Source organism: Melospiza melodia, chromosome 2 (assembly GCF_035770615.1).
Source record: "Melospiza melodia melodia isolate bMelMel2 chromosome 2, bMelMel2.pri, whole genome shotgun sequence".
Taxonomy (NCBI): domain Eukaryota; kingdom Metazoa; phylum Chordata; class Aves; order Passeriformes; family Passerellidae; genus Melospiza; species Melospiza melodia.
Genome location: NC_086195.1, coordinates 87,165,029 through 87,192,507, shown reverse-complemented (window position 1 = coordinate 87,192,507; position 27,479 = coordinate 87,165,029). Strand labels below are relative to the sequence as shown.

General features: G+C 37.8%; 1 protein-coding gene and 1 long non-coding RNA gene across 2 annotated transcripts; one reads left to right on the top strand and one right to left on the bottom strand.

Moving 5' to 3' along the window:
• Positions 1-432: 432 nt before the first annotated feature.
• UFM1 (ubiquitin fold modifier 1) lies at positions 433-9,003 on the bottom strand. Its single transcript, XM_063149212.1, has 6 exons — positions 8,937-9,003; positions 8,787-8,843; positions 7,998-8,055; positions 5,852-5,891; positions 5,441-5,473; positions 433-1,786 (listed from the first exon to the last, which is right to left on the bottom strand). Coding segments are annotated over exons 1-6 (258 nt in total). The 5' UTR covers positions 8,939-9,003; the 3' UTR covers positions 433-1,718.
• A 38-nt stretch (positions 9,004-9,041) lies between these two features.
• Positions 9,042-27,096, top strand: LOC134415190 (uncharacterized). The gene is made up of 7 exons (XR_010026958.1): positions 9,042-9,142; positions 12,903-13,052; positions 17,179-17,382; positions 25,051-25,155; positions 25,634-25,707; positions 26,167-26,255; positions 26,686-27,096. It is a non-coding gene; the product is annotated as an uncharacterized LOC134415190 (long non-coding RNA).
• Positions 27,097-27,479: the final 383 nt, after the last annotated feature.

The following is a 27,479-nucleotide window of genomic DNA, read 5'->3' as shown; positions in this document are numbered from 1 at the left end:
CTGTTATAACCTAAGTAACAGTGTGAGAAATGTTAGCCACCACATGAAATAATTTTTACATAACCCTCAATTATGTAAACATCAGAGCATCCTAGTTTCAAAATGCAGTTAACCATGATTCCCTTTCAAAAACACTGCACCTTTAGACAGGAAAAAAAAAATGTTTGCTGTATTCCAATATGAGGCGCTTTCTCAAGCATTCAGTCAAGACATTTGCAGCTAAAAATTACAAGCAATTAATTTTGCTCATACTAATTATATTGTGGCCTTAGAGTAACAAACAACAAGGCACTCTGCCCTTTGGGGCAGTGTTCTGTAGAATTCTGCATAATAACTATCTTTTGGCTCAAAATTAATCCCAAAGCATGCTGAATAATTAACAGGAACAGTTTTTAATTATTATCAAACTCTAAGAATAGGAGAGGAACAACATTTGCACTTTTTCATTTAATTGTTTATTAAAGTAAAGAAAAATACAGAATTTTACAGTTTACCTTAAAGTTAGAAGCTGTTTATAGGCAAATATTGATTTCTGGAGAGTTTTATTTCCTCAGCTTGCACCCATTTAGAAGGGCATTTTGTACTTCTGCATTATCTGACACATTATCTGAACATCTTTCTAAAGCATGATGATTGCACAGGACAGTTGTACTTGTGAGAATACTCATTTAACCAAGCACTGTAATACCCATTGTTCTTTCTGTTCAACTCAGTAGAACAGAAAAAAATGCAATATGGTAAGATTTTGCCAAATACATTAAATCACAGCACAGACAACCAGTTCAAGAAAAGCAGCAATTTCTCTACTTAAAATACACAACTGATAGTGTACACATGGCAATTTCTAATCTGAACAAAAATATTTCAGAGCATTGTATCCTGCTTTCTATGTAACAGGCAGCAACAAAACCAAGACTTCTGGAAAGAACCAGCATTAGTTTACTGAAAAAGGAATGACATATTTGACCAGTCTACACATTCCCAAATTACACTTCAATCCTTCCCAGCTGATGGCACTTCATGTGAGACTAGGTCTCACAAATTCTCTGAAATTGAGTTTAATTTAACTTCACAGGATGTCAAAATGAAGTCTTAAAACACAGAAATCCCTGTATTCTCCTTTATCTCAAATACTTGCAGCAATTAAATCTTAGAATTACTTTGGAACATTTGGCAGCTGTTTACTTATTTGAGTAATAAACTCCTGAAATTTCCCCTCTACTTGAGATCAATAGTTGAGCCAAGTGAAAGCTGTTCCCCTAAATATGGGAAAAACTTTAGGAAAAAAAAAAATACAGGAAAACCCCCAACTTTTAGCACACAGTAGGAATAATTTCCTTGTAGCAACGTCACAACACAGTTTTCCCTTTCATGAAGTAGGCTCAACAATATCCAGTATTTTAAGTATCATTATAGTATTGATGGTGGCTGTGCTTACTCTCGTGGTGTCAGTAACACCTGTAGAGAAGTCTGTCTTTCATACAGCAACATAACATGCAATCAGCCTGTTCTACTCGTCAGGGAAGAATCAGTGCACGAGTTATTGTATTTTAAGAGGAAAATGAACCTTTATATCTGTTTCCAAAGAAAAAATCAAATACTGGGAAGTCATTTCTGCTTGCTCTAAAAAAGTCCAATTCATCAGTTGCATTTTGGAGTTCCAAAATAAATAGACCTCTGCTGCACATCAATGTCACCTATTCCCCAGCTTTCAGATGTTATGAGCTCCCAACACGATCTCTGGGAATGAGCCGTAGATCTGAACCATGCTTTAGAAACACATTTCCTAAACAAAGATAGAAAACAGGATGTATTACTAACCAAGAAAATACAATGTTCCCTCAATAAACACATTTAAAGTATAACAGTGTTAAGTCAGCGTTTAGCAGCTTCATGGTAATTCCTCTGACATGCCATAAATAAAGTTTTCATGCTTCCACATAATTTTACCTTGCCTCTCTTTTTCCAAAGAGCTCTTTATTTTAAATGAAAATGCTAGGCCTTGCGAAGTGCAGCCTTCCAAACTCTGCAGTTCCACATTCAAATGCCTCATTTCACTTATAAGCCATAATAATTTCAAGAACAGAAAACAAAGTTTTACTTTTCCACAATTATTTTGTTCTCTTGAGGTCATTCATACATTCATTCATTTTTAGCTCTCTCCTTGGTTCAGTAATTATCGACTTCTAACTTCAGAACCTCAATTGTATTTTTCTTTTAGAAAGGTTCTCCAAATGTCCAATCATAAGTTAGTCTCATTTTAGCTGATTTTAGTCTCATTTAATTGAAAAAGATAAAAATCCCTTTCAACTTCTGATTTATTCCTGTATTGCTTTAATTATCATAGTCTTTTCAAGAAGACATAATAAATATTAGAAGTTTCTAATATTTAGATGTGTTGATTTTTTTAAAATATATTCAGGTTACTTTTTTTAATTAAATGTAACGTTTGAAAATGAAACCACATCACTAAGTGATGTATTTACTTAATATATAGAATATTTACTTTTTAACTTCATACTACTACTGCACAGAATCAACTATATTTGATTCCTTATTCAACCTTGAATTAACTTCTAAACCAGAGGAATTCTATTTCTCTCTTGAGCACCCCATTCCAGAGATGTAGAGTGCTCTCACAAATAAGATTAAGATACTTGACATCCATTTAAATTGTCTGTACATTAGAATAAAGCTACCCTTTCAAGTGGATCAGGATCAAAAATCATTGTATATACTCAACATAACGACCCTTAGAAAATCAATTCAAAATAACATGTTATCAGAAGACATTCTGATCTTACAGATCTGCCAAGACCTGGTACTGAAGAGATCTACGAAATCCACTGAATGCAAACCTGTCTCACCAGCAAAAGAAAGAACTGCCTACTAACCTTACTATTCTAGATTGGAAACATCCTTTTGTAATGGCCATTATAAAATTCTTAACACTTTAAAACAGGCTTCAGCTGCACCTCATGGAGATAGTAGCTCACCTCACCTTGGTCTGTCTTCATCATTAATATTACACTGGTTTTAATAAAGTTATAGCATACTACTCCCTGAACTAGCAAGGATTGAAAATTGAAATCAATACAAGGATTAAGTGGTAAGCCTAGCTCTTTCAGTTTTCATTTCCCTTGCTCCATGAAATCATGTAAGGAAAATGAAAGTCATACTTGAGTGCTTTTTTCAGAAAGGAAGGGAAATTGTGCAACAGTACAAAACCTCTCAAATCCCCAGGGATTACTAAAATTTTATTCCCATGTATCTTATTTTGGAAGTTTTTGAAGAGTAAAGTAACAGCAAAATCTGTAGGAACTCTGATATATGAAAAAAAAATAGAAAGAAGGGGAAAAAAGTAGATTTTGAGATACTAATTAATGAGGCTGAACAGAAGATGAAACCTAAATTATGTATGTTTACTTGTAAACTGAGGAAGAATTTTGGTCTGAGCACTAGGTTTGGTGTAGGCTGTATTCTGGTTGTTTTATTTGGGTTGATTTTGGAGGTTTGTTTTATTGTGGACTGGTTCATTTTGTTCCAGTTAAGGGCAACATCCCACAGCATTGCCAGAACACCTATGCTAAAATAACCATAACCTATGTGCCTAATTTTACATCTGCAGAATAAGGCAGCGATGAGAACAGTTTGCATCTAGATGGTTTTAATTTACCTGTTTCTTGATCATGTGCTGCTGTCTTATACTACTGAATATTTCCTCAATATTTATAAGAGCTTAGGAGAGGTAAAGCAAATCAACTGGAGACAGGAATTCAATATGGACAGCTGCAAGAACAATGAACTACTGTATGGATGCCTTCACTCAGCAGTCAAGGAGTTGTAAATACACTTACTTTAAAGGATTAAGCTACAACTAATTTAAGCTACATAATACAAAATGAAAGCATACTGCTGAGGAAGGGAAACAGCCTAAGTATACCTTAAAAAATTTTACCATTTTGCCTAAGTATTCATCAGTGGTCATGTGAAAATGTGGGTTTCCGTGTTGGTGATGATCTAGTAACTAAAGTAAATTATTAGATTTATTATCTGTTTTTAATGCATTTGGTCAGGGGAATCATGATAAGGACAGCATCAGCTGAGAAGTCTGCCTGAGGCAGTACACCTGTGAAATCATAATCCAGGTGTACTAAGGCAGGACAGAAGTCTCTGGTGGAGCAGAAAGCCAAATACTTATTTGATCTTCATTTTCAAATGTTGTTGATGCAATCACAGACCTCAGAAAAAGGTCTCTATACTTCAGTGGTTTCTTTTACAGCTCAAAAAAATTCCCCAAACAACTGCTTTTTTCACCATCAGATACTGTTCTGTGCTATGCAAAGATTCACTTTATACTCTACAGTTTACACAGCAAGGTGTGCTGATAATACCTCGTTATTTTTCCTGTGGTACCTTCAGTAATGACTGGCAGTCAAAGGGCATAAATGAGAGATGGATGGATGATGGATTTCATGCAAAAACCAAACAGCAACAAGTCTCCATCAACCATTCATCATGTTTGCAAGTAGGAGTAAAATTATTCTGTTTTCACTGGATGATTGGATTCCATAAGCAGCACAGCCATTTTTACTAGTACTTACTAGGTAAGAAATGTTCATATCTTTCTATCAAGATACTGTGTTCCATTCTCTTCTCAAATGGTTTAAGATTAGAGTACTGTAATTATTTCCCAATTAGTGTAAAAGTATAGCTTTTCAAGAACAAGTCCACACAATCTGCCTTAGGACAGCAGGCCATTACTGGTACAATTCAACCTCTGTACTCTGTTTCCATGTATTACAGGAGATGATGGGAAAGGGCCTCACACTTTCCTGTGACAGAGATAAACTCTTCTCTCATAGCCAGCCTTGACATCTGAAATCAGGGATTTCTAACATGGAACCCCTTGCTGAGACCAAGAGAGTGATCAGCAAGAATCAAAAAATGGTTTGATTTGAAAGAGACCTTTATGACCACCTAGTTCCACTCCAACTCTTCTGAAAACACACTCCCCAAAGCCCCTGGAGTTTCTGCTCTAAAACTCTTTACTTTTTTTAACCTATCTAATGACAAGTGCTGCTAGAACAGCAAGTGCTACTGAATTAGATAGAGCAGGGGGGGAAATGCAGCAGTTACTTATTACTGCAGCAGCATGTAATACTGTATTGCCTTCAGGCTGCACCTTAAATGCAAAGCTCTTAAGATCAGAAGCTTGCCACTTTTTTACAGAACTAAATAAACACTGAACAAAAAACCCCACTGTTTTTTGGATTTAACCTTTCACATGCTACAAAGACTGGAGTTTTCAACTACTGGGTAATGCTCCTCCCATTTAAGAGGACAAAACCTAAAATGTAATACAACCTCATGTGCAATACATTAGACTGAGAGAAAAATAACAAGTTTTAAATACTGAGATTCATACACAGTAACTTACCTGCTGTCTGTGCAGGGTTTATTCCTATACCATCTAGGAAGAAGGGAAAAAAGAGAAAAAAGAAGATGTAACAGACATGTATTATACAATTTATTACATTAAACTTGCAGCTCAAAAAACATACCAGCAAGATACAACTATTACATCAGTCATCATATAGCCAAAAAATAGGAACTGACAAGAAAGCTTCAGCATAGAGAAGTCCAAGCTATATATTTGGACAAAACTGAATTAGTGGTTTAGGATCTTCAACCCATGCATAAGAAATTTAAATAATGCTGCAATATTATTACATTCAATTTGCAGCAAGTAGAGTTTGTGAAACATGAGACAGTATTGATTTTATCAATAAACTTTCACTGAAACATCAATACAAAAACTATTAAAAATATATATAAACTATATTCTTACCATTTGTTATAATGGCACTTGTTGCTGCAGGAACTTTGAACTAGAGGAAGTAAGAGTATGACAAAACAACATAAGAGACATAGTTAAAGCAGAAAATATATGGGTAATATTAAATTCATAATTTTAGCTGGTTCACATACAAAAAAATCAGAAAAATGGTCCTTGAGATTTATAGATATAAATAACTTTAATGGAAATGGATGGCTATTTTAGTAGTAATTCCACAAATGTAATGGAAATTTTTTTCTAACTGTTGTGCAAACGTACACCTGAGACATGTACCAGGTAGCTCTAAAATATGAAGGAAAAAACCCAATAGATACCACACACTATAAATGAGGTTTTTTCTAACTAGGGCAAGTCTGGTTATGAGTCGGCAAATTTTAAGTTTTGGAGAGATGTCTCAGTAGAAACTGGCTAAGGCCAAATAGCCAGAACTTAAACACTTCTCTGCCCTAAGAATTTTAATCACAGAGAGGATAATGCACTTCCCCTGGAGAACAGCTAACAACTTTGCCCAAATTTTGATCTTTTCCATATATGTATAACTTAAGGTGCTGTGAAACTGGTTCTTGAATCACAACCGACTACATAAGTTAATATTAAGCTATGCAGTTCAAAGAATGAAAAAACATTCATATAACACAAAAGTTATCTGTCATTCATTTCAATGCCAGTTCACAAGGGGCTTCATTACTGAGGAAGAGTTTAACAATCTTTTTTTAATTTTTTGCTAACAAAGCACTTCATTTTGCCTGGTCTCAAAGAGAAGCAAAAAGCTTCAGTGCTGATCCAGAACAGCCTGAGGTCAAACTCCCATAGATACTCAAAATACTCACACAGTTGAAAGAATGGCATCCTAAACGTGAACATTTAAGTCAATAAAGATTCTCTAAATCCATTACTCAGATGACTCTATCAGTAATTAACATTAGGTTCCATGAGCAGGTGAAGTTAACAGCTTTAATGGCAATCCCCACCAGAAATGGCACCTCCCTTTCAACATCCCCAATTACTCAGTCACACTCATTTCTGGTACCTCATACTTGCTTGTTAGACTTTCAGTCTAGGTCTCTATTTATGGGCTGTGTTGGCACAGCTGTATTAATATAGAATAAAAATAACTGGGGAAAACATAGTAAAAACCCCCAATTAAATAATCTAATATCTTTAACAGCAAGTAATATTCTGTATAATGTTCTCTCCAAGCAAATTTACAACAAAACCAATCCACGACCTCCCCCCACAAGCTGTGTTTCCCTAATAACTTCTGTCACATCACAGTGTAACAGCAAAAACATAAGGAGACTCAAGATGTGGAGTCTCTTATCCTTCTTAACTACTTTATTGCAATTGCAATGCTCAAACAAAAGAAATTTTCAATAACCCAAAACTTCCCAAGTTTTCCTAAGGAGAGGGAGAATTGCAAGAACAGACTCTCAGCTGATTTTCTGCCAGTTAGATGAAGGGACTCATCATGCTTCTGAGCATTTGATTTCACTGTTTACATCCAGTGAATGTCTCTCAATCTTTGTGTGCTTAATCTGAAACAGCACGATACATCTCTTCAAACACATTATGTGGGCAATTTAAAGAACTAATGATACAGGATTCCATGTGAAAGATCAACACACAGAAACCAAAGAACACACTATCCACATTTTCCCTTAAGTGACTTTTTTTATTCTATTCCATATGGCTGATCTCAATACCTTCCACAATCAAAAACTCTGTGTCTTCCAAAGTCAGAGATTACTAGAACTGAATGTGGAAAGCGTTTACTGATAGTTCTGAAGAACTTTTCTGATATCCCACATAAGAAATTTCAGTATTAAGTACCAACAGCATTTCCTCTTAATTCTCTTCACTGTCACAAATTTTTAAATCACTGCCATAAAATAGTTAATTACAATACCAGCTATCACCTCAATGCCATCTGCTGATGCATAAATTGAGCAAAGATCACTAAGTTTAGGATTCTGCAAGTTCTGCCAGGCCCCCACTGAGACCAGTAAAGCTTGTGACCACCTTTGACCAACAGCAGTTCCTTCAGCAGAAGTAACCGCTGCGTTTTTACCATTAAAAAACCTTTAGCTTTCAAGAACATGCAAAATGTTAAAAACCAACATCATCACTCTTTACTTACTTCTTCTGCAGCAAACTTGAGGACTGCTGTGAAAGGTGTGCTCTCAGGCACGCTTAACCTGAAATCACAACACAAGTAAATGCGTGGCTGCCAAAACAAACCGAAAAGCACCTTTATCTGCTGTTACACTACTGACTGGAACTTCACTTTTACCAATGGAAATACTTTTGCCAAAGCTGTGCAAGCTCTACTCGGGGGGAAAATAGGTCCCGGGGGTGTGTGAGATGCTTCAAGCGAAAGCCTTTTTAGCAGAGAACAAGAACACCTGTAAGTGTCAGCAGATGTGGCAAGTCTCAGGAGGTGTGCGATTAAGCTCCATAGCAATGTCCCCTCCAGGAGGAGAGAACTCGGCCTCAAGCTGTGGCAGGGTTGGTTCAGGTGAACCATCAAGAGAAACTTTTCACTGAAAGGGCTGTCAAGCATTGGAACGGGCTGCCCAGGGTGGAGTCACCGTCCCTGGTGCTGTTCAAGAGAGGCCTGGAGGCGGCCGGCAGTGCCATGGCCTGGCTGACAAGGCAGTGATCGGGCAAAGGTTGGACTCGGTGATCTCAGAAGTCTTTTCCAACCTGAACGACTCTGGGACGACACACATGGCAGCGGGGCAAAGCGGGAGAGCCCCGAGAGCAGGGCTAACCACGGACACCGCCTGTCACTCCACACGGAGGGAGGGAGGCGGGAGACAAGCGCCGTTCCCGCTGTGGGAATGCCCCGCCGGGATGCCCATTCAGAGCCCACCCGCGACGTGCCCCGTCTTCACTTCCCGCCGCCCCACGCAGCGCCGGCACTCACACTTTGTAAGGCAGCCGGGGGTCCGAGGTGAGCGTCACTTTAAAGGTGACCTTGGACCTGTGGAGAGAGCAGAGGGTGAGGGCTGGGTGAGGGAGCGCGGGGGCTGCGGGACCCCCGGACTGTCCGTCTGTGCGTCCGTCCCTCACTCACATGGTGCTGCCGGGGCCGCCGCTGCTCCCACCGACACGTCAGCGCCGCCCGCAGCACGGGGGCCTTCCCCGGCGCTGAGCTGCCCAAGGTGCGCCTGATCACAAAGGGAAGACAACATGCCCCGCCGACCCGCTATGAGGCGGGGAGCGGCCGTGTTCTTCCTCAGTGCCTCACTGCAGCTGGAAAAGAGAGAGTCTAAGGTGCGGGTGAGGCGCAGCGGAGAACGGCAGAGAGGATTTCTAATGAGGCAGTCGCGCTGGGTAGGTCGAGGTAGGACCCCGGCACCGGGACCCGGCGCTTCCGCGGGGGCTGCAGGGAGACGCAGGCGGGACGGGGGGGGAGCGGGGCCGGGATCGGGGGGATCGGCGGGCTGTGGCCACACCGGGAGTATGTAGGAGTGGGGAGTTTGGTAACCAGAGGCCACGTTTGGTGTGCTGTGTCCGGTTTTGGACTCCTCAGTGCAAGAGGCTCCTCTCCCCCTGGAGAGGGTCCGGCGCAAGAGCGCAAAGATGGTGAGGGGTCTGGAGCATCTTAGGAGAGGGAGAGAGGAGAGCTGGGCCTGTTCAGTGTGGAGAAATGGCTGAGGATCGATTAATGCCTATGAGTACCCCAAAGACGAGTGCCGAGAGAATGGTGCCAGAATTCTCAGTGGTGCCCAGCGACGGGGTGAGGAGCGATGGCCAGGAACTGAAGCACAGGGAGTTCCATCTCGACATGAGACAACTGCTTTACATTGAGGGTGGCAGAGCCCTGGAACAGCCTGCCCAGCGACACCGTGGAATCTCCCATTCTGGAGACATTCAAACCCCACCGGGATGCATTCCTGTGTAATCTGTTCTAGGGGACCCTGCCTTGCCAGAGTTTTGGAGTAGATGATCTCCAGAGGTCCTTTCCAACCCTAATAATTTTGTGATCCTGTTTTGCTCTCAAACCAAAATGGTCTGCAGATGCTTGTTAAAAGTTATGCAGGCAAAAGTGGATGCAAACACTGATTGCTACCCCCTTAATATTTAAAACTGTTCATATCTTTCTTGTGATGAGGGAACTAGAACAGGAGTTTTGTTTGGATACTGATGGTTACTTTTATGGCAGAAAATCAGCAGGTTCCAGTTTTGTTCCTCTGTGACTCTTGACAAATCAATTTCTCTTCCATTAGGTGCCATGGAACTGCAAAGTAGTTTTTGTCTTTAATAGTCATGTATCTCCTAATGCAGGTGATGATTGAGTTTTCAACTCTGATATGTCAGTATTTTCCTTATAGAAGATATTTGTCAGGTTTCCCCAGTTTATGCTGTCTGCAGGAAGGACAGCATTCACTGCAGATGATGTGTTTGGTGTCACACACTGCTTGCCAAACTTGTCATGGCAAAGCATTTGTTGTGTTCACCTTCACTGGGGTCTCATTTGGATTAAGGTAGATGCTGTACAAAAGGCAGGTCATACATTAAAGTCATTATTTTTTCCCTAAGGAAAAGGGAAAAAAGGCTTCTTGTCCACGTATGAAATCCAGCTTTTCACTCTTGCGCTGTTCTTATATGAACATGGACCAAACTGAAAAAAAAAATTAAAAACCCAAGAATTTCACTATGAGGTTGTCCAATGGCATTCATATTTCCCAGTCTCTCCTGCATTTTTGTTACTTTGTCTTTTTTCATAGCTGTATTGGATTTGGGAGTTGTACACATCTTGTAATCCATTAATGATGTCATGACTTTTTCATCCCCCTGCTTTTAAGAGATCACACTTGAAATTTGAGCTAATTAATAGTCATCTTTTTATATTTAACCCTGCATTTTGTACTTTCAGCTAAATGTCATCCTATATTTATCATTGCCCTTTTCAAAATCAGCTGTTTTTTTATGCATTTTATGGCTTTGGCTTATGTGGCTCTCTTATCTGCAGCTTTCATTAATGCATTGCTCTCTCCTGTTTTCCAAGGTGTTGAATGCAGATGTGAAATAAAAGACTGATCTTTTCAGCACTTCATTTCTGGTCTCTCACTTCAAGTACTTCCCCTCTCAGGAAATAAGCAGATCCAAATCTTCCTGTTATTGGACTGTGTTTAGTACCCAGATTTACTTGGTTAAATCCAGTTTGAGCATAGGTGTGCTAAAGTGCTGTGAACTGTAAATCCAGGCCTGGCTAGTCCTGTGTTCTGGCCACGTGGTCTTGTCCTCTGTCAAGCAAAGGAGCCAGCACTAGTGACCAGGTAAAGGATCTGTTCAGGAAACTGATTTAGCAAAATCCCCAGAAATTTAGGTGATTTAAGTGATTGTCTTCAGAAGCCACCAACAAAGAAGGACATGAGGAAGCACAGCTAGTTGGCAGTGATACTGCACTGAACCTCGGGTCAGCTTGAGGTGTTGTGGAGCTGTATTCTGAGCAGGCATCAGGAGATTCATGGAAATGCCAGGGGGTGGTGGGCTGACCCTGGCTGGATGCCAGCTGCCCAGGGAAGCTGCTCTGTTACTCCCCTCCTCAGCTGGGCAGGGGAGTGAAAACATGAAGAAAGGCTCATTGCTTGAGGTAAGGACAGGGAGAGTTCAGTCACCAGTTACTGCCATGGGCAAAACAGACTTGACTTGGGGAAATTATTTATCAAACTAGAGCATGGAAATGAGAAGTAAAATGAAATCTTAAAAATACCACCTCTCCCTCCCTTCTGGACTGAACTTTGCCTCAGAGTTCTCTACCTCTTCTCCCTGTAAGGTCCCTTTCACAAATTACTCCAGTGTGGGTCCTTCCCAGGGACCACAACTCCTGCCAGCAAACCTACTGTGACACCTGGAGCACCTCCTCCCACTCCTCCACTGACCTTGGTTCTTGCTGCGTGGTTTCTTTCACATATTCTCACTCCCTTCTGTGCTGTTCTGTGGGTTTGGTTTTTCTTTTCTCCTTCTTAAGTCTGTTGTGCTATTGATGCTGATGGGCTGTTGCTGATGGGCGCAGCTTTGGCCAGCAGCAGGTTCATCTTGGAGCCATCTGGCATTGGCTCTGTTGGACATGGGGAAGCTTTTGGCAGTGTCTCACAGACATCCCTGTAGCCCCTGCCACTGCCAAAACCTTGCCGGGCAAACCCAGCACACAGGGTCAGGATCTTCTGATGTACAGGCAGGCATCCAAGTGATTTCATGAAAGGAGGACCTTTTCAGTGCTGCAAATTCAGAATATTCCTGTGCTATTTCAACCTGTTCAAAGAGCTGGCAGGGTTGATTTTTTTTTCCTTTATGAGAATTTACAGTGAATAGAGGAGGAGAATGTGCATGATTTTTCTCTTTTAATTGGGAGAGTTAATGGGACTCGTCCTGTCTGCAAACAAGCCAGGGATGGTTTAGAGGATTGCATTTCACTTATGGGTCTATATACAACAATATCCTCTTCAACACCGGAAAAACTGCTTTATTAAAAAAAAAAAAAAGTCTGCCCTCCTTACCCTGTGAGTGAAGCCAGAGAAAAAAATTTAATTCCTCATAAAATTTGTTTTTTCTACAGCTCTTAATTACCCAGACTCAAATATGTTGTGTTACAGCAACGACACCTAACTTTGACTTTCCTAGCTGTGTAAATGACAAAAGGAATGACAATTTCAGCAATTAATTAAAACAGTTGGGATCTGGCAATATGTAAACACAGTTGTTCAACTGAAAGCTTTTAGGTTAAGAAAATGAAAAAAAAAAAATTACCAACCAGAAAATAACAATATAGTCTCCTGGATGCTGTGGATGTTAGTAAGATGAGCTAGAGTACCTCTGACAACTCTTTCGGCAAGACCTAGTTGTTGATAGCATTGCAAGAGAAAATAACTGCAGTAAATAGAAGCTGTTCATCCCACATGACTGTATTCCACCTGGCTGGGCCTAGTGTAATTGAGTTGAGAAAAATAAGCAGATCAATAGCCACAGCACAGAGTAGAAAGTCCTGGAGAACTGTGTTTATTGTTATGTAGCCTGCTTTTATTCTTTCCAGTTTGTTTCCTCTCCTCCCTTGCTGTAATCTGCTAGCTACAATATATTGCTGAGCATTCAAGTAGAGCTGCCCCATGATACAGAACTGGGACTCAAAATTTCCTGCTCCTTCAACAAGTCAACTTGACCAGTTTGGAGTCTGGCCATAAAAGTAAGCATTAAGTGTTTGTATTTTTGAAAGATTTCTCCTTTGTTTTGGAAGCACACACTGTGACTTAAATCTTCTAACCCTCACTGCATTTCTGTTCATGAGTGCATGTGCCCTTTGAAGAATGCCAGTTTTTGTGCCCATGTGGAGGAAGAGCTTATTACGTAAGCATCTATACTAAGTATTCTATGGAAATATCAAGTACGGAATTTTAAGAAATGCAGTAAAACATCTTCCACCTGCAAAACTTGCTTTTAGCTTGTCAGTTTTGGACTGAATAATGAATGTTTGATTTCCAGAAATCTTTAGTGAAAAAGTACCCAATTTAGCCTTTTAGCAGATATTGGTTTCTCTGGGTCTGGATTGAAAGCACTTGAGATGTTCATGTTCAGACTCAGGTGTTTATTATTTCTTATCAGTAAAATGGTCTCACAACCATGAGTTCTGCAGTTTTTTGTTAGCAAGGCACAAAATGTCTAACAATCTCTTGTTACTAGGTATTTTAAGACTAAACTATCCAATTAAGAAAGGATGCCTAGATTATTTTCCCTTTTAACCCAATAACTGATCCCTGGAAGCCTGCAATTCAGACTTTTCTGTCCAATCACCCAAACCCATGAAGAAGAAGGAAGAAGAAGGTAAAGAAGAACAAACTGCCTCCACCCTAAAACCTCCATCTTGCTTCATATTTATTTCTATATTCTAAAATCCCAAACCCTAAATTTTTCAACCTGTGATATTACACACTTCTAACAACTACACACCTGTAATCCCAGTACTATCAATCAATTTTGGAAGCCTTCTTCACAGCCTCAGGTCAAATGCAATGTTCTCTTGTGGATCTGTACCTTTAGCACAGAAAGTTTAAAATTCTCAGCATGCAGGCTTCCAACAAGCAGGTACCATAAGATCATCGAGTCAACTTTAACATGTTTGGACTTGATGGTCTTAAAGGTCTTGGGAATAAGGTTTCCTCTGGATACCATTTCCTATAGTTGGGATGCTGGAGTCTTCCTTTGGCTGGTACATCCCCTTAACTCTCATTTGGCTCAGCATGATGGCATCTCTTGGCCTGATTTTCCAGGCTCATCAATGTGAGCCTCTGTGACCCATCCCAGTGCAGAGGTACCTGCTTGGCTGCAGGATCCTCCTATGTCAGCAGAAGTCATCTGCCTTTCTCAAGCAGTCTGGTAGGATCCTTCTGCAGGAAGTTCAGCCCTCCAGAAAGGAAGCAGTAGCACTGCATCATCTCTTGTTTTTGTTGCTGTTTTTTACTCCTCAATGGTTACAGAATCTATGATTTTTCTTCTTTCTTTTTTATTTTTTAAAAACAGAATTAGTGGTGTAAATAAATTTACATAAATTTAGCCTATTTAAACTAGCCTGTTGTTACACCCCAGTAAGAAAAATTTAACCTTCTTTAAACAGGGAATTTCATGAGCCTGCAGCCCATATGAGACTTTTTTCTTTGTTGTGTGATGGCATTTCTCTGTAAAACATAGGCATACATAGGGATTTTAAAAAAATGTTGTTAAGCCAAAGATAGAGGAAGATTATAACACTTTAGAAATGCCATGCAAAGTTAATCATCAGACAATTTGACACGTCTTCATATTCTTCCTCTAACAAAACAATAATTAAAACCTATTACAGTTCTCTTGTGTCACAAACATTTTACTAAAATAATTCATCAAAATGAGATGATCACATAAAAATGTCATATTAGTCATATAGAAATCATAATGGAAGACTCCAGAGATTTTATTTTATGCTTGTATGTGGTTAAATAATACAGATAACCACGTATCAAAACAAAGATTAGTCTTCTGAAGAACCAGCACTAGATTTTCTTTCTTTTTCAATTGCTTTGAAAAAGTAATTATTAAGAAATCTTTACAGTAATCAAAATGATTATTCAAGAATCAAGCAATATGACAATAGGAAATAGCCCCAGGTTGTGCCAGGGGAGGTTTAGATTGGACATTTGGAAAAATTTCCTCACTGAAAGGGTTGTCAAACGCTGGAACAGGCTGCTTAGGGAAGTGGTTGGCTCACCATGCCTAGAGGTATTTAAAAGACGTGTAGATAAGGCAACAAGGGACATGGTTTAGTGGTGGACTTGCCAGGGTTACGTTTATGGTTGGACTTGATGATCTTAAAAGTCTTTTCCAACTGAAACAATTCCATTATTCTATTATTATGTGCATTTATCAGGGTGAAAGTGTCAGGAAGAACCGAAATTGTGTACTCTTTCTTGTATCTGACATTTTTTGGAATTTGGAATCAAATCAAATCATGGAATTTGATTCATGTGGTAGGGGCATGACACTGTTACATATATATAGTGTGTCCTATTTTGAAGAATTTGTATGAAATAATTTTCTTTCTGAATAATTTTCCAGGTTTTTGCATATCCCAGTCATCTTAAAAGTATTTTGATTCATCACTCTTTTGTCATGATGACAATTATGGAAGCTTTTAGCCATGCCAATGCTTTTGTGATACTTTGCTTTTATATGCAGGAAATGGTTTTAAAATGTTTTCCATAAGAGTCACATCCGTGTTTTAATTGGGCACTAAGAAATGAAATTCCTTCTTTTCTTTTGAGCCTGTTTAATAAACTGTAATTATTCAAGTCTAAGGGGAGGTCACCCATTCTTCTGGTGAGGAAAAAAAGACTTTTTTTTTGAAGGTATAGATATAAAGAAAACATATCCAGATCTAGATATTAACCTTTTCACTGCAATTGTTAACTTTATCAAAATTATTTTTGTTTGATTATGCCATGAGGACAGTTATGATAGAATATTTTATTACTCTGCTTTGGAGAATTGTGAGGAGATTGCAGAAGGTATATGTATTTTCTGAGACTAGTCAGCAGTCTCAGAAAATACATGTACCTTTATCACCTATCTGCTGCAAGCAGTAAATTCTGTGATCTGAGCATGCTGGTCTGAAATGGCCCAGTATTTATTTCATGCAGTTATGCAGATTCTTTTTTCTAGTAAACTGCTCTGTGTGTTGATTTTCTTGTGCCCATAATCAGGCTGTGAAGTTCTGTCATTTAGTTTTACTTCTGTTATGTGTTGTAGTGGGTTGGCTTGCTGCTGGAGATAAAATCACCTTATTTTCAATATGATTCAGAGAACTGAACAATACACACAAACATTGAAATTTTGCAGACTCCAATAGTAAAATGTAAGAGTGTGCTGAAGCATAATTTCAGGTTAAGAATATTTTTATTGTAGTATCCCTTTTTTTTCTGTATAGAATAAATACCAATCCAACCAAGGCATTTTTCCAAGTATAGGGTGGTTTTCTTATTGTGCTGTTTCATTTCTTGTGGAAGTTGGGCTTTACATGCAGATTTAAATTGTTACTAGCACCGTGAAAAATTTAGTTAGAGTTTTTCATCCAAAATTGCATACTTTATGTGCAGCAAGAGTCCTGATTCAGCTCCTACTGGAATTTAATTATTCTTAATATGCCTAGGCTATTAGATTTTTTAACAAGGAATACTTTTTTATAAACTTTAAATAAATCAGGTGATTCTAGTGACTTCACAGTTAACATTTAACTAAAAAAGAGCTACACAAATCCTTGCTGAAGTGAAGCAAGAAATTAGGCCAAATGATGTTTCCTTTTTTGAATGTAAAGACTGGTGAAGAGAAGGAGACAAGAAGAAATTATTTTCGGATCCAGGAAGTTGTGATTCCAAGAGGCCTAGTACAAGATTTCAACTGTGATATCCCTCACAGTTCTTTAAACAAAGTGACCTTGTATATATTCTCTTTTTTCAGTCATCTGTTATGAAGATACCTCTTGTATTTTTCCTCTCCATTTTGTTCTCTTTGATGGCAAGCCCAGAAGAGAGTTTGTATAATCTGCAAGTATTATAGCAAGAGGACGGTTTTCACTGTCGCGCAGCTGAGGTTACACAGATCACTAGTTTAGTGTTTGAAGGGATTAGAAGAGAGATTTACAGGAGGTGGTGCATCTGTGAAAATGAAAGACAAGTGAAAACTTATGTTGTATTTGCAAAGGCTAAATTGCCAAAGCTTTTTTTTTTTTTTTTTTTTTTTTTTTTTTGACAAAAAGATAAACACGACCTTTAATTTTCTTCATCTAGAACAGGCCTTTCTAACCTGCTGTGGTTCAGGACACCAGCCTTCAAATTGTGGCTCTGTTTATCAGGATTTGCATTCTAATTTCTTTGGGTACAAAGCCAAGTATTTCTCTGCATGTCGCCTTCCTGTGGACTTATTAATTGATCGAAGATTTAGCTGGAATGTTCTGACCTAGGAAGTATGTCTCCTTCTGCAGTGCTTGCATGGTAAGAAACTTCTTTTTTCTGGACCATTACCCATAAAACAAAATCAATTCTAGTAAGTGCAAAATTATATTGGCATAAGGGATTTTTAAGCTCTGAAGCATAACACTGTTTAGAAATAGTCAAGAAACATGCAGAGAACAGAAAATTATGCTTAACTAGCAAATGAAGACCAGAGTCACAACTTCTTGTGCCAAATGAGTTTCTGAAGAATGTACTAATTCATTTCAGTAACTTTATGCTTTTCATTGCAAGGGTTTTTATGCCGCATATTATCTTGTTAAAATATCTTCATGCCATCTCCTAAATGCTACTGTTTAGCAAGGCTTAGGAAATATATTAACACCTTTAAATCCTTTGACTGCAATAAATTTTAACTGCAAATCCAACACTACAACAGAATTTGAAGGGTTCAGCTGAAAAAGTCTTGATGCCAACTTTGTAAATATCTACATCTAAGCTAGTTCCATTGTGTTCCCTTTATAGTCAAAGTGAAAAGAAGGTACTTCTAGTGCACAGTTTATATTATTTTGAAGTGGACATCTGAAAAGATGAGCTGTTTCCTCAAAGTGCCAATTTCTTCCCAAACTGACAACAGGGAGAGCCTAGACTGGCTAGCTCTCATATTGACATCTATTTAGTGCAAATAGGGTTTGATGACATTAATCCCACACTTTGTCCATGCCCCTAAGATGTTCTGGAGCCTCGTTATTCAGGCCCCTCTTCTACTGTTCCTCTTGTATGACTTCAGATACCCAGTTGAATTCAACTTAATTCTGTACGGTTCTTTCATTAGAATATGGGGAGACAAAGCATAAAAGATAAAATCAATCTTTTAGAAAACGCAGCAAAATACCAGTTAAAGAATCAGTCCTTGGCATGGAAGTAAAATCACATTAAGATCTGGAAGAAGAATAAAGTGCAAATAGGATTTCAGTGGATAAATACAGTACTGGTTACCATTTTCATGCAAAAGCAAAGGAATAACCGCATTTCACATTTCAGGGGCAACGTCAGTTGAGGATGATGTGATGCCTTTCATCTGTAGAATTAAACTCTTTAAGTCTTCCTCCTATGAAAAGAGAGAAAATAGTGTTTTAATGTTGATTTAAATGTTCACATAGGTGTCTTACCTTCATGTCCTCTGTCTTGAAGACTTTGCTTCAGACTGGATCAGTTGTTCCACCACATGGAGTCGGTTTAGGCTATTACATTTTTAGCAGATAATTTTCTTTTTTCCAGAAGCTTCATTGCACCTATTTCCTTCAGCAATTTCTTTGGGAACACTCCTAAATCTGAATCAGGCTTATGGTTGTTAGAAGGGCTGAGTAGTGTACAGAGTAGTAAATGCTGGCATAGAACCTAATAAAAGAAATTAAATGGAAAAAAATGCAAAAGGAAGATTGAATAAACTCATTGGAAAGAAGATATCACAGAACTTCAGAATGATTGAGGTGGAAGGGGACTTCTGGAGGTCATTTGGTCCAATTACTCCTCAAGCAGGGCCACGTAGAGCCGGTGGCAGAGGACCATGTGTACTTGTCTTCTGAGTGTCTTCAAGGATGGAGATTTCTTATCTCCCTGGACCACCTGCGCCAGTGCTCGGTCACCTTCACAGTGAAAAAGTGTTTCCTACTGTTCAGGAAGAACCTCCTGTGTTTCAATTTGTGCCCATTGCCTCTGGTTCAATACACCAATTCAAAGGAAATGAGCTGTACAGGAAAGCGATGGAAGAAGAGAAATAACTACAAATTAGATTGGAAGATAATGGACAAAATATGAGGGTATCACCTCTCTACTGTTCAGAGGAGTGGAACCAAAATGGTAAAACCACAGAGATTGTTAATGAAGTAGTAAGATCACTGAAACTATATAAAATGGGAAAATGAAATGAGCGAGTATGAGATAACATCAAACACATTGTTAACTTGCAAAATCTACCCAAAAGTGATAGAGGAAAAAAATTCTCTGAATTTTTTTTTTCTCCCATAGTTTAATTATTGATTAGGTTTGTATTATCTCTATTTGGACACTTTTTTGTTGTAGTCTAGCAAAAAACTTCTGCCAATATGCTATTGTATATATTTCTTTTTCTTCTATATCAAATTAATTATTTTTCCTGAATAACTCCAGCATTGCTTATATTTTCTATTTGTTTTCTGCTTTCTTTTGCTTATCCCTACTTTATTTTCAGTCCAAGCATAATTTTCCACTTGCCTCTCTGACTTCCCCATGGTGTACGCCCTCCGTGCTGTTTGTATTGCACAAATTACCAGTTCTTCACCATTTCTCACCTCCCATCTGTTTTTCCTTGAAATATAAGCCAAGAAATGGCTGCTGCCAGACTATCTAGCATTAAATTAATAGCATTATCTGTTACAATGAAATATGTTGTCCTATGTGGATAATAAACTCCTGGATCTCGTTTTTTTCCTGTACAGAGTAATCCGTGATGCAGGTTCAGACAATGTATTCCAAGTGAGTCACCTGAACAGAGAAGCCAATGTAAATGTTGCCTAAAAAGAGGATTAGTGTCTTTCCTTTGCAATGCATCACATTATACCTACTGTAAAAACAGCAGATTTTCAAACGTGCAAGACCTATTCTAAAAAATAAAAAATACCACATGGAAAACTATACATTATTTAATAAAGTGTATCATATTAACATCTATCATAAAATGTAAAATGTGTCATATTAACAATTTTCCTTGTTTTTTTGGGGATTCACAATGAAGCATGTTGCTTTGGCAGGAAGTTCAAAAACTAAAATCATAATGTGACATTCATTATGATGTAGTAATTGGTCTTAATATCAAGTTGTAGCAGGAATCATATTCTTACAGAATTGAGCATTCAGAATTTAGTAGGTTACAAAATCATAGTATATAAATTAAGAGCTAAAGACAAATATCCTCAGAAATAATTTAAGCTCATTTGTTAGACTTACTGCTTCTAATAAATTTGTATTGTAGTTTTTAATCCCCATTCTTCCTACCTATATCACAAATAAACTGATCACCTTTAATAAAGTGTCTGTGGAAAACTGTTGTTAGCTGAAGGAAATCCTGTCTACTCAAAAGTTCATCCAAGTTGTCATTTTTATAGGAAATTATTTAGATAGTTTAGGGGACTTAGAAAAATTTTAGTTTAGTTTAGTTTAGTTTGATTTCTAATTAGAAGTGTTTATTTTGAAAGGGAGAATGTCAGAGAAGTATCAGTTGAGTTTCGGTTTTTGAGGAGTGTTTGTAGGTATTAAGTGAGGTCCATGGTCTAATTTACAGATTTAGATTAGCCAAAACCCCCAAGAACAGGTAAGAGCGCATTTTGTCTGTTTTGCCTGTTTTCTTGTACAGTCCATGCTGCATGAGGTAGAACAAATCGGTTCCAGGTAAAGCTCCTATTGACTCCCTAGACAGGAAGATGATTGTGGAAACGAATGATCTTCTGAAGCAGAATGACCGTGTTTGTTGAATGACTAAGTACCACAGGTGAAATGGTTGTGCTTGCTATTGATATTTTTTCAGACTAAACTAGTCTTTTTCACTTCAAAGAGAATCATATTAACTCTGCTTCAAAGCCCATGAAGGCATGTTTTATCAAAGGCTTTATCAGTATGGTGGAAACGGATTTTCTAAGAAACCCTATTGACTTCTTGAGTCAATTACTCTGTTCAAGCTGCTTGTGTGGTTTTCAGAACATGAATGTTACAGGAAAGAGGTAATCTTGCTATTTTTTGGCATGCTGAAGATTTTGATGTTGTTATCTACTTATTCTTTTCAAAATTGCAGAGTATTTGAGGATGTAAGGTACCTCTGAGATGGTTTATTTCATTTCTCCTCCTCAAGGCAGTATCATCTAAAGCTGGTCACCCAGATCATTTTCCAGTTAAATTTGGAATATTTCCAAGGATGAAAACTACACAGCCTATCTGGACAACCTATGCCGGTGTTTGAATTCTCTCAGAGTAAAAGGATCACCTCCTTTGATGTGCTGGTGATGCTCTTAATGCAGCCCAGGAGGCAGTTGGTGTCCTTTGCCCCTGTGGGCACGTTGGTGGCTCATGGTCAGCTTGTTGTCCACCAGCTCTCTGAGTAATTTTCTGCAAAACTGCTTTCAAGCCAGCCAGACCAGGCTGGTTCCTACTGGTGCAGGAATTAGTCTCAGTGTTTACAACCCGGAACAATATGAAGAAAATTGTGTTGAACATTTAATTGTGTGACATCTAGAGGAACAAAATAATCAGAATATTTTTCTGGCTAAAGACAATACTCCAGATGCAGTCTCAGATGCTGTGTACAGAAGCATCACTTCCTGCATTTTGCTGACCTCACTTTCTAATGCAGCCCAGCACTTGACCTTCACTGCTCACTTTTCTGTAAAACTGATCTTCCTCAACGAGTTTTGTTACCTGATGGCATTCCATCCCAGACACAGGACTTGCTTCTGCTCTTGTTGAGTTTCCCTGAAAATTGTAGCAAAGACGTGGTAAATGACATCCAGTGCTTGCCCATCAGCTGCATAGCTGACCATCTCATCATAGAAAGCTATTAAGTTGCTCAAACAGACTTTGCCCGCTTTAAATTGGTATTTATTAAATTGGCACCCAGTCACCTTGAGTCCATCATATGCCTCAGATAAAGGATGCAGGAGAATCTGCTCCATAAACTCCTCAGACATTAGAATGTTTGTTTTGTAGTTGTTCAGGTCTTCTTTCTCTTCCTGGGTCTGGTGTTTCTGTTTTACCAGTCACCAGGAATCTCCCATGCTTGTCACAAGAGGCCCTGTAGTGCAGCTTTGCAGTGACACTGGCCATTTCCCTCAGCACTATTTTATTTACCAAAAAAAACCCCCTTCATCTTAGATGCTGTGCTTTAGCATATGCAATTCTGCTTCTCTCTTCCTCCCTGTAAACATACATGTCAAGAAAGAGAGAAATGTACAGGTTAATGTAGAGAAATTCCAAGCTAGTGAGAGAAAATTATAGATCAAGAAAATTTCAGAAGAGAACACAGCTTTTATTTCTGAACTTTTTGAAGGGACCTTTGCAATCTGCTTCAATCAATCAAAAATTTCCCTCGCACATATTTATGACTGTAAAATTTGGAACCTAAAGCTGCCTTTGAACTAAGTGTAGAAATTCCTTTGAATCTTTTTCTAAAGTTTTAGAGAGAAAAAGTAATTGAAACTGGAAAAAAACAAAAGGCAAAAAAACGGGAGCCCTCACAGTTGTTTTTTTTTCTTCTGTAAACTCTTGTCTGATTCTCTTAAAAAAATTGAGTGTGACCTTAATAAAAATTCATTTCAACTTTTTATTGACAGTGGGTCTTTATGATGGGTTAATTTTAACCCATTCATGTGACTCTGTTCATATAACTTTGGTTAATACTCAAGCTAGATACAGCTAAGCACACAAAAAGAAAGAAAATGTTTCCTAAATATATACTCCACTAGTCACATTTACTGAACTGTGAGACATACATCTACAAATCCTTAGAAAAGGAAAGGATTAGTTTTGATCCACATAAAATAGTAAATTCAGCTGAAAAGACATAGAAATTATTATGCTTGAGCCACTGAGCTCTTAATCCAGTCTGTTAAATAAGAACCAAAAAAGAACGCATCCTACTTTTAATATTTTAATAAGCAAATTGCTTAGTAGGGACGAGTTATTTTTTGCTTTTGGCAACAGTTTAGTTAAGATGTGTTTTTTTAAACTTCAGTTCTGCAAAGCATATTTGGAACCAATGTGTTAACATTTGCTTTGCTTGTTCAAATAATGCTTATTTTACCTTGTATTGAGGCTTTTCTGATCAGCTTGGAGTATTTTTTTCACCATGCACTTCCATATAAAAACTAATAGAAATGGTGTGACTTTCTTATCAACTTCTCCTTAGGAAGCAGGTCCTTAGGTCTTGTTTTGTTAGCTGGCATGGTGAAACTGGGCAAGGAGAGTGAAACAAAGCACCTTTTATCATGGACTAGCATGGCATGTGCCATCTCCATGCCCTGCCTATCAGATGGACTTCCTTCTTGTGGATCTTGAGTATGTCCAATCAGTTGATCTGAAATCTGTGCTGAAGATCCTGCTTGGAAAGGCAAATTTCTTAGCAATGGTGCTTTATGGAAGTGCCTCCAGACATTTTCCAGAGTCTCAAAGAATTCTTCAGAATGGTCTAGTAGACACATTTCTTATCCACTATGAAAAAAAGAGTGTGGAAACCGCTGAAACATCTGATTTTGCTATGCTCTCATCTGTTCATGTAATTAGGTCATTGCAGGTGGTGGCATTTGGGTAGGACAGGATTCAGTTACCTAAAAGTAGTTTTGCTCGTGCCATTTGAAACACTCTGTTGATCTAAGCCCACTACAAGGGGTTGGGAAAGGTGATAGACTCCAGAGAGATTTTTACTCTTCTTGCTCCTCAGTATGAAACCCAGGATACCAGTGGCAGGTAAAATGGTCCAGACTTCCACTATTGCACATATAAATCCTATATCAAGCAGTTGGACACCTGAATCGCTCTTTAGTCTCAGGGATACCATCTGCATCTGTGCTGATTAAAGCATCTTAACCAGCTAGATTTTGGTGGTTATAACCTCTAAATGAATCCCACTCTGGTTGACTTGACTCCCATTAAAGACGACTCTTCTCAAGTGAGATTCACCTGCACTATTTGATATTTTTGCCTTCAGATATTTTGCATCCCTAAATTTTCTGTTTCTTGTTAGTTGTTTTTGAGGGATGCCACATATATGTGTCTAATTTTTGTGTATTCCACCCCATTTGAGTTTGGTGGCTCAGCTGTACAGCTTAACAATGCAGATTGGATAAGTATTGGATCTTGTTGTCAACAAGACGCATGATACATCAAATAATTTGTCTTCCAAATAATGAGTGAGAGTCTGTCATAACCTACCTGAATGTTTAATAGATTAAAATGCATTCAAATTATTTTTGTGATGCTTTGCTATTATTACTTATCACACCTTAATTATGGTTAGTTACATTGCTTTTCCGTTTTCTCTCATATTTAGCATGTATTATTCTTCCCTGGGTAATATTGATATTGTGCAGCATAGTGATTAAGTAAATATGGATGTTTCAGTAAATTGGCCCTTCCCTCCAGCTAAAAAGGACTGGAAAGAAGTAAAGAAGAATAGAAAAGTCATTGCTCAAACATCAAACATTAGAGTCTTAATAAATTTCTAGCTCAGGAGAACTGGTTATAATATACCTGCATTCAAAAATTAAATCCACTGTAATAATCTAGAGGAATGTGGGGAGTAAATTTCCTCACTTTTCTTCTTCTTTATTATATATATAGTGTTTCGATGTAACTACATTCTCTAGGTATATTCAGGATTTGTAAGTTTCTTAATGTGCAAATGATTTCTGATATATATATATATATATATCTATATATATATATATATATATATATATATATCTGCTGCAGTTTTTGTTCAGTAATCCTACTCTGATGTAAAAGCTTTTTCTTTCATTAATAAGGACTTATATTCTCTGTGTAGAAAGCCCAAGAAAGATATTCTTTGCCATTAGCATGATTTTATATTAAAGCAGGTTATATTAATCACCTTGCAGATACTCTCAGCATGTCTAAAAGTAATTAAAATAAGTATATAACTTATGATGTGAATTTTATTCACAGATTTTGATTTAGCAGCTTTGCCAGTGGTCAAAGGATCAGAACATCAGTAGAAAGTTGAAGAAGAAAACACTGTGTGAAGAAACACATCCTACTCCATTAGAAATGGTAAACAAGTAAGAGTGAAGACTGAAAACACAGATTTGTGTTTCGGCCTACTTCATTTTCCTTTCCCATTTCTAAAACCAGTTCTTCTCTGTTTATCTTAGTGCTAGGGATTGATTAACCAATGCATTTTAAATACTCAGACTATATAAATCAGTTAGCATAGGAAGTTTTTGGCATAATTCTGCTTAAGAACTTCATGTTATTTTTTCATTTAAATTGTGAATGCAAGCACTGCCTTGTTTAGATAAAATTAGAAAAATCCCAGGCTTATCATGCAGATTGCCATAAATCTGCTTTAGAGAAATCTCATGCAGAATTTCATATGGGAGTGGAAGTTAATAATGCAGTGCAATTATTCTTTAAGAAAATAAGGAAAACCCCACAACAATATTTTAAAAGTGTAATCAGGCTTTTCGTTGTAAGCTACAGTGGTGAACATGTAATGAAGGAGCTCTGCTGTTACCTTTTTATTCTTTAGATGGAGTTGGAAAAGTCTCTCCCTGTCCAAAGGCCCTGTTTCACAGGCTGCTTTCCAAGGACTCGCTGACCTTGGTGAGAATGAGATGCAGTATTTCTGTAACTGCAAAAGAATGGGACATCACTTTGTTGGAACTACACACACATGGTTTATTTTACTGTTGACATCTAAAATAACTAAAACACTAAAGATCAAACCTAAAATTCTGATTTATGATGAAGGATTGAAAGGCATACATGCAGAATGCTTTGATGTTTTCTGTCTGAAAATCAGCAGCTTTAATTGATTCTGTCAAGAGTGATGAAGTGGTCTTCACAGAGAAACTGGTTCCTGTAATGTTAACACAACTGGAAGCATCAGTGATGAAAATTCCATTTTGTTGCAGCAGTAAGGGCAGGCTGAACACAGATGGGAAAATCATGTTCTCTGGTGGTGACTTTTACTTGATATTTCTACCTGCAAAAAACCCCAAGTGGATGTTTGTACCACAGATAGTAACAGGCATCACTTCTATGTGTTTCCTTGAATTGCAGATAACTCTGTAGTGCACATACTGAAGATAATAAGCAGCTGGTTTTGCATGTGTCACAAGTTTTTTGAAATTTGTGTATGGATGACCCAGGTAAGAAGAAAGAATGCATCAAATTTAACTTGATGTGGTTTTATGACCAGACCTGCCTCCTCTTTCACTGTATTTTGTATTATAGGAGGGAAAAACATTTTGTGTATCCATAGAAGCCCTTAGAAGATAAGAATATTTTCCTCAACCTTATTTTTTTTCTTTATTTACAATTGTGTGCTATGTCTGCCTTGTCTGTCCCATTTTCTCTCACTAAGTCTCCCCACCATTATGGGCTGCTTCCTTCATGTCCCACACAGTGGCCTTTGTGAAATCCAGTAATAGCCTATATTCTTTGCACACAGAAAGTTAAATAGCTGTGTCTATTTTGCATTGACAAGGTATTGATTAAGAAAAATGTCAAAACAGAGAGCAAGATATGGCATTTTAGTACAACAAAATTCAATAATCCTTTTTGTTCTATTTCCCTCAGCTGAAGAATACTAATACTGAATGAAGATGGAGGACAGAAACTAACATGTGTCAGTGGAGCATAACAAATCCACAGGAAGGGCTTAGTTTTACCGAAGTTCATTTGCTACTTTATATCTGTAGTAATTCTAAGCAAAGTTACCTAAGAAATTAAATTGACACAAACACAATAGATGCTCATTATGAATCAGAAAATTATTCTGAGCTGAGACAGATTTGTTTAAAAAGTTGGAGACTGGAAATGCTGAAATTAGCAGTTTTGTATGATCTTTTAAGAAATATTTCTTTGTAATGGCAGAAAAAATTGAAACACCTTTGAATTCAATTGTTAGTCCAGGCTAGCTGGTATCTGGTCTCATACTTTCCTTACTACAAGGAAAGTATGAGACCAGATACCAGCTACCCTGCCCTTGACTGGAACTTGTAGAACTACAAATCATAATCAGAAAGATCACATATTTATATATATATATATATATATATATATATATATATATATATATATATATATATATATATATATATATATATATACACATACATACACACATTTTTAGGTCATCATGGCACACTAAGCAAAGTTACAGAATTTTGTCAGAGAATACAGAATTCTTCCTGTGGGCAAGCCTTGAAAATTATTTTGCTTATTCATTTTTCCTCCCCTTTTTTACAGACCTGTATGGAATATGTGACACTGTCTTTACATAAGTGATTTATTGTTCAGGTTTCCTGCTGCTGTTAATAGTGAAATTTCAAATAGCAGCATTTAAATCATGTGTAAGTAGAGTGTGGTTT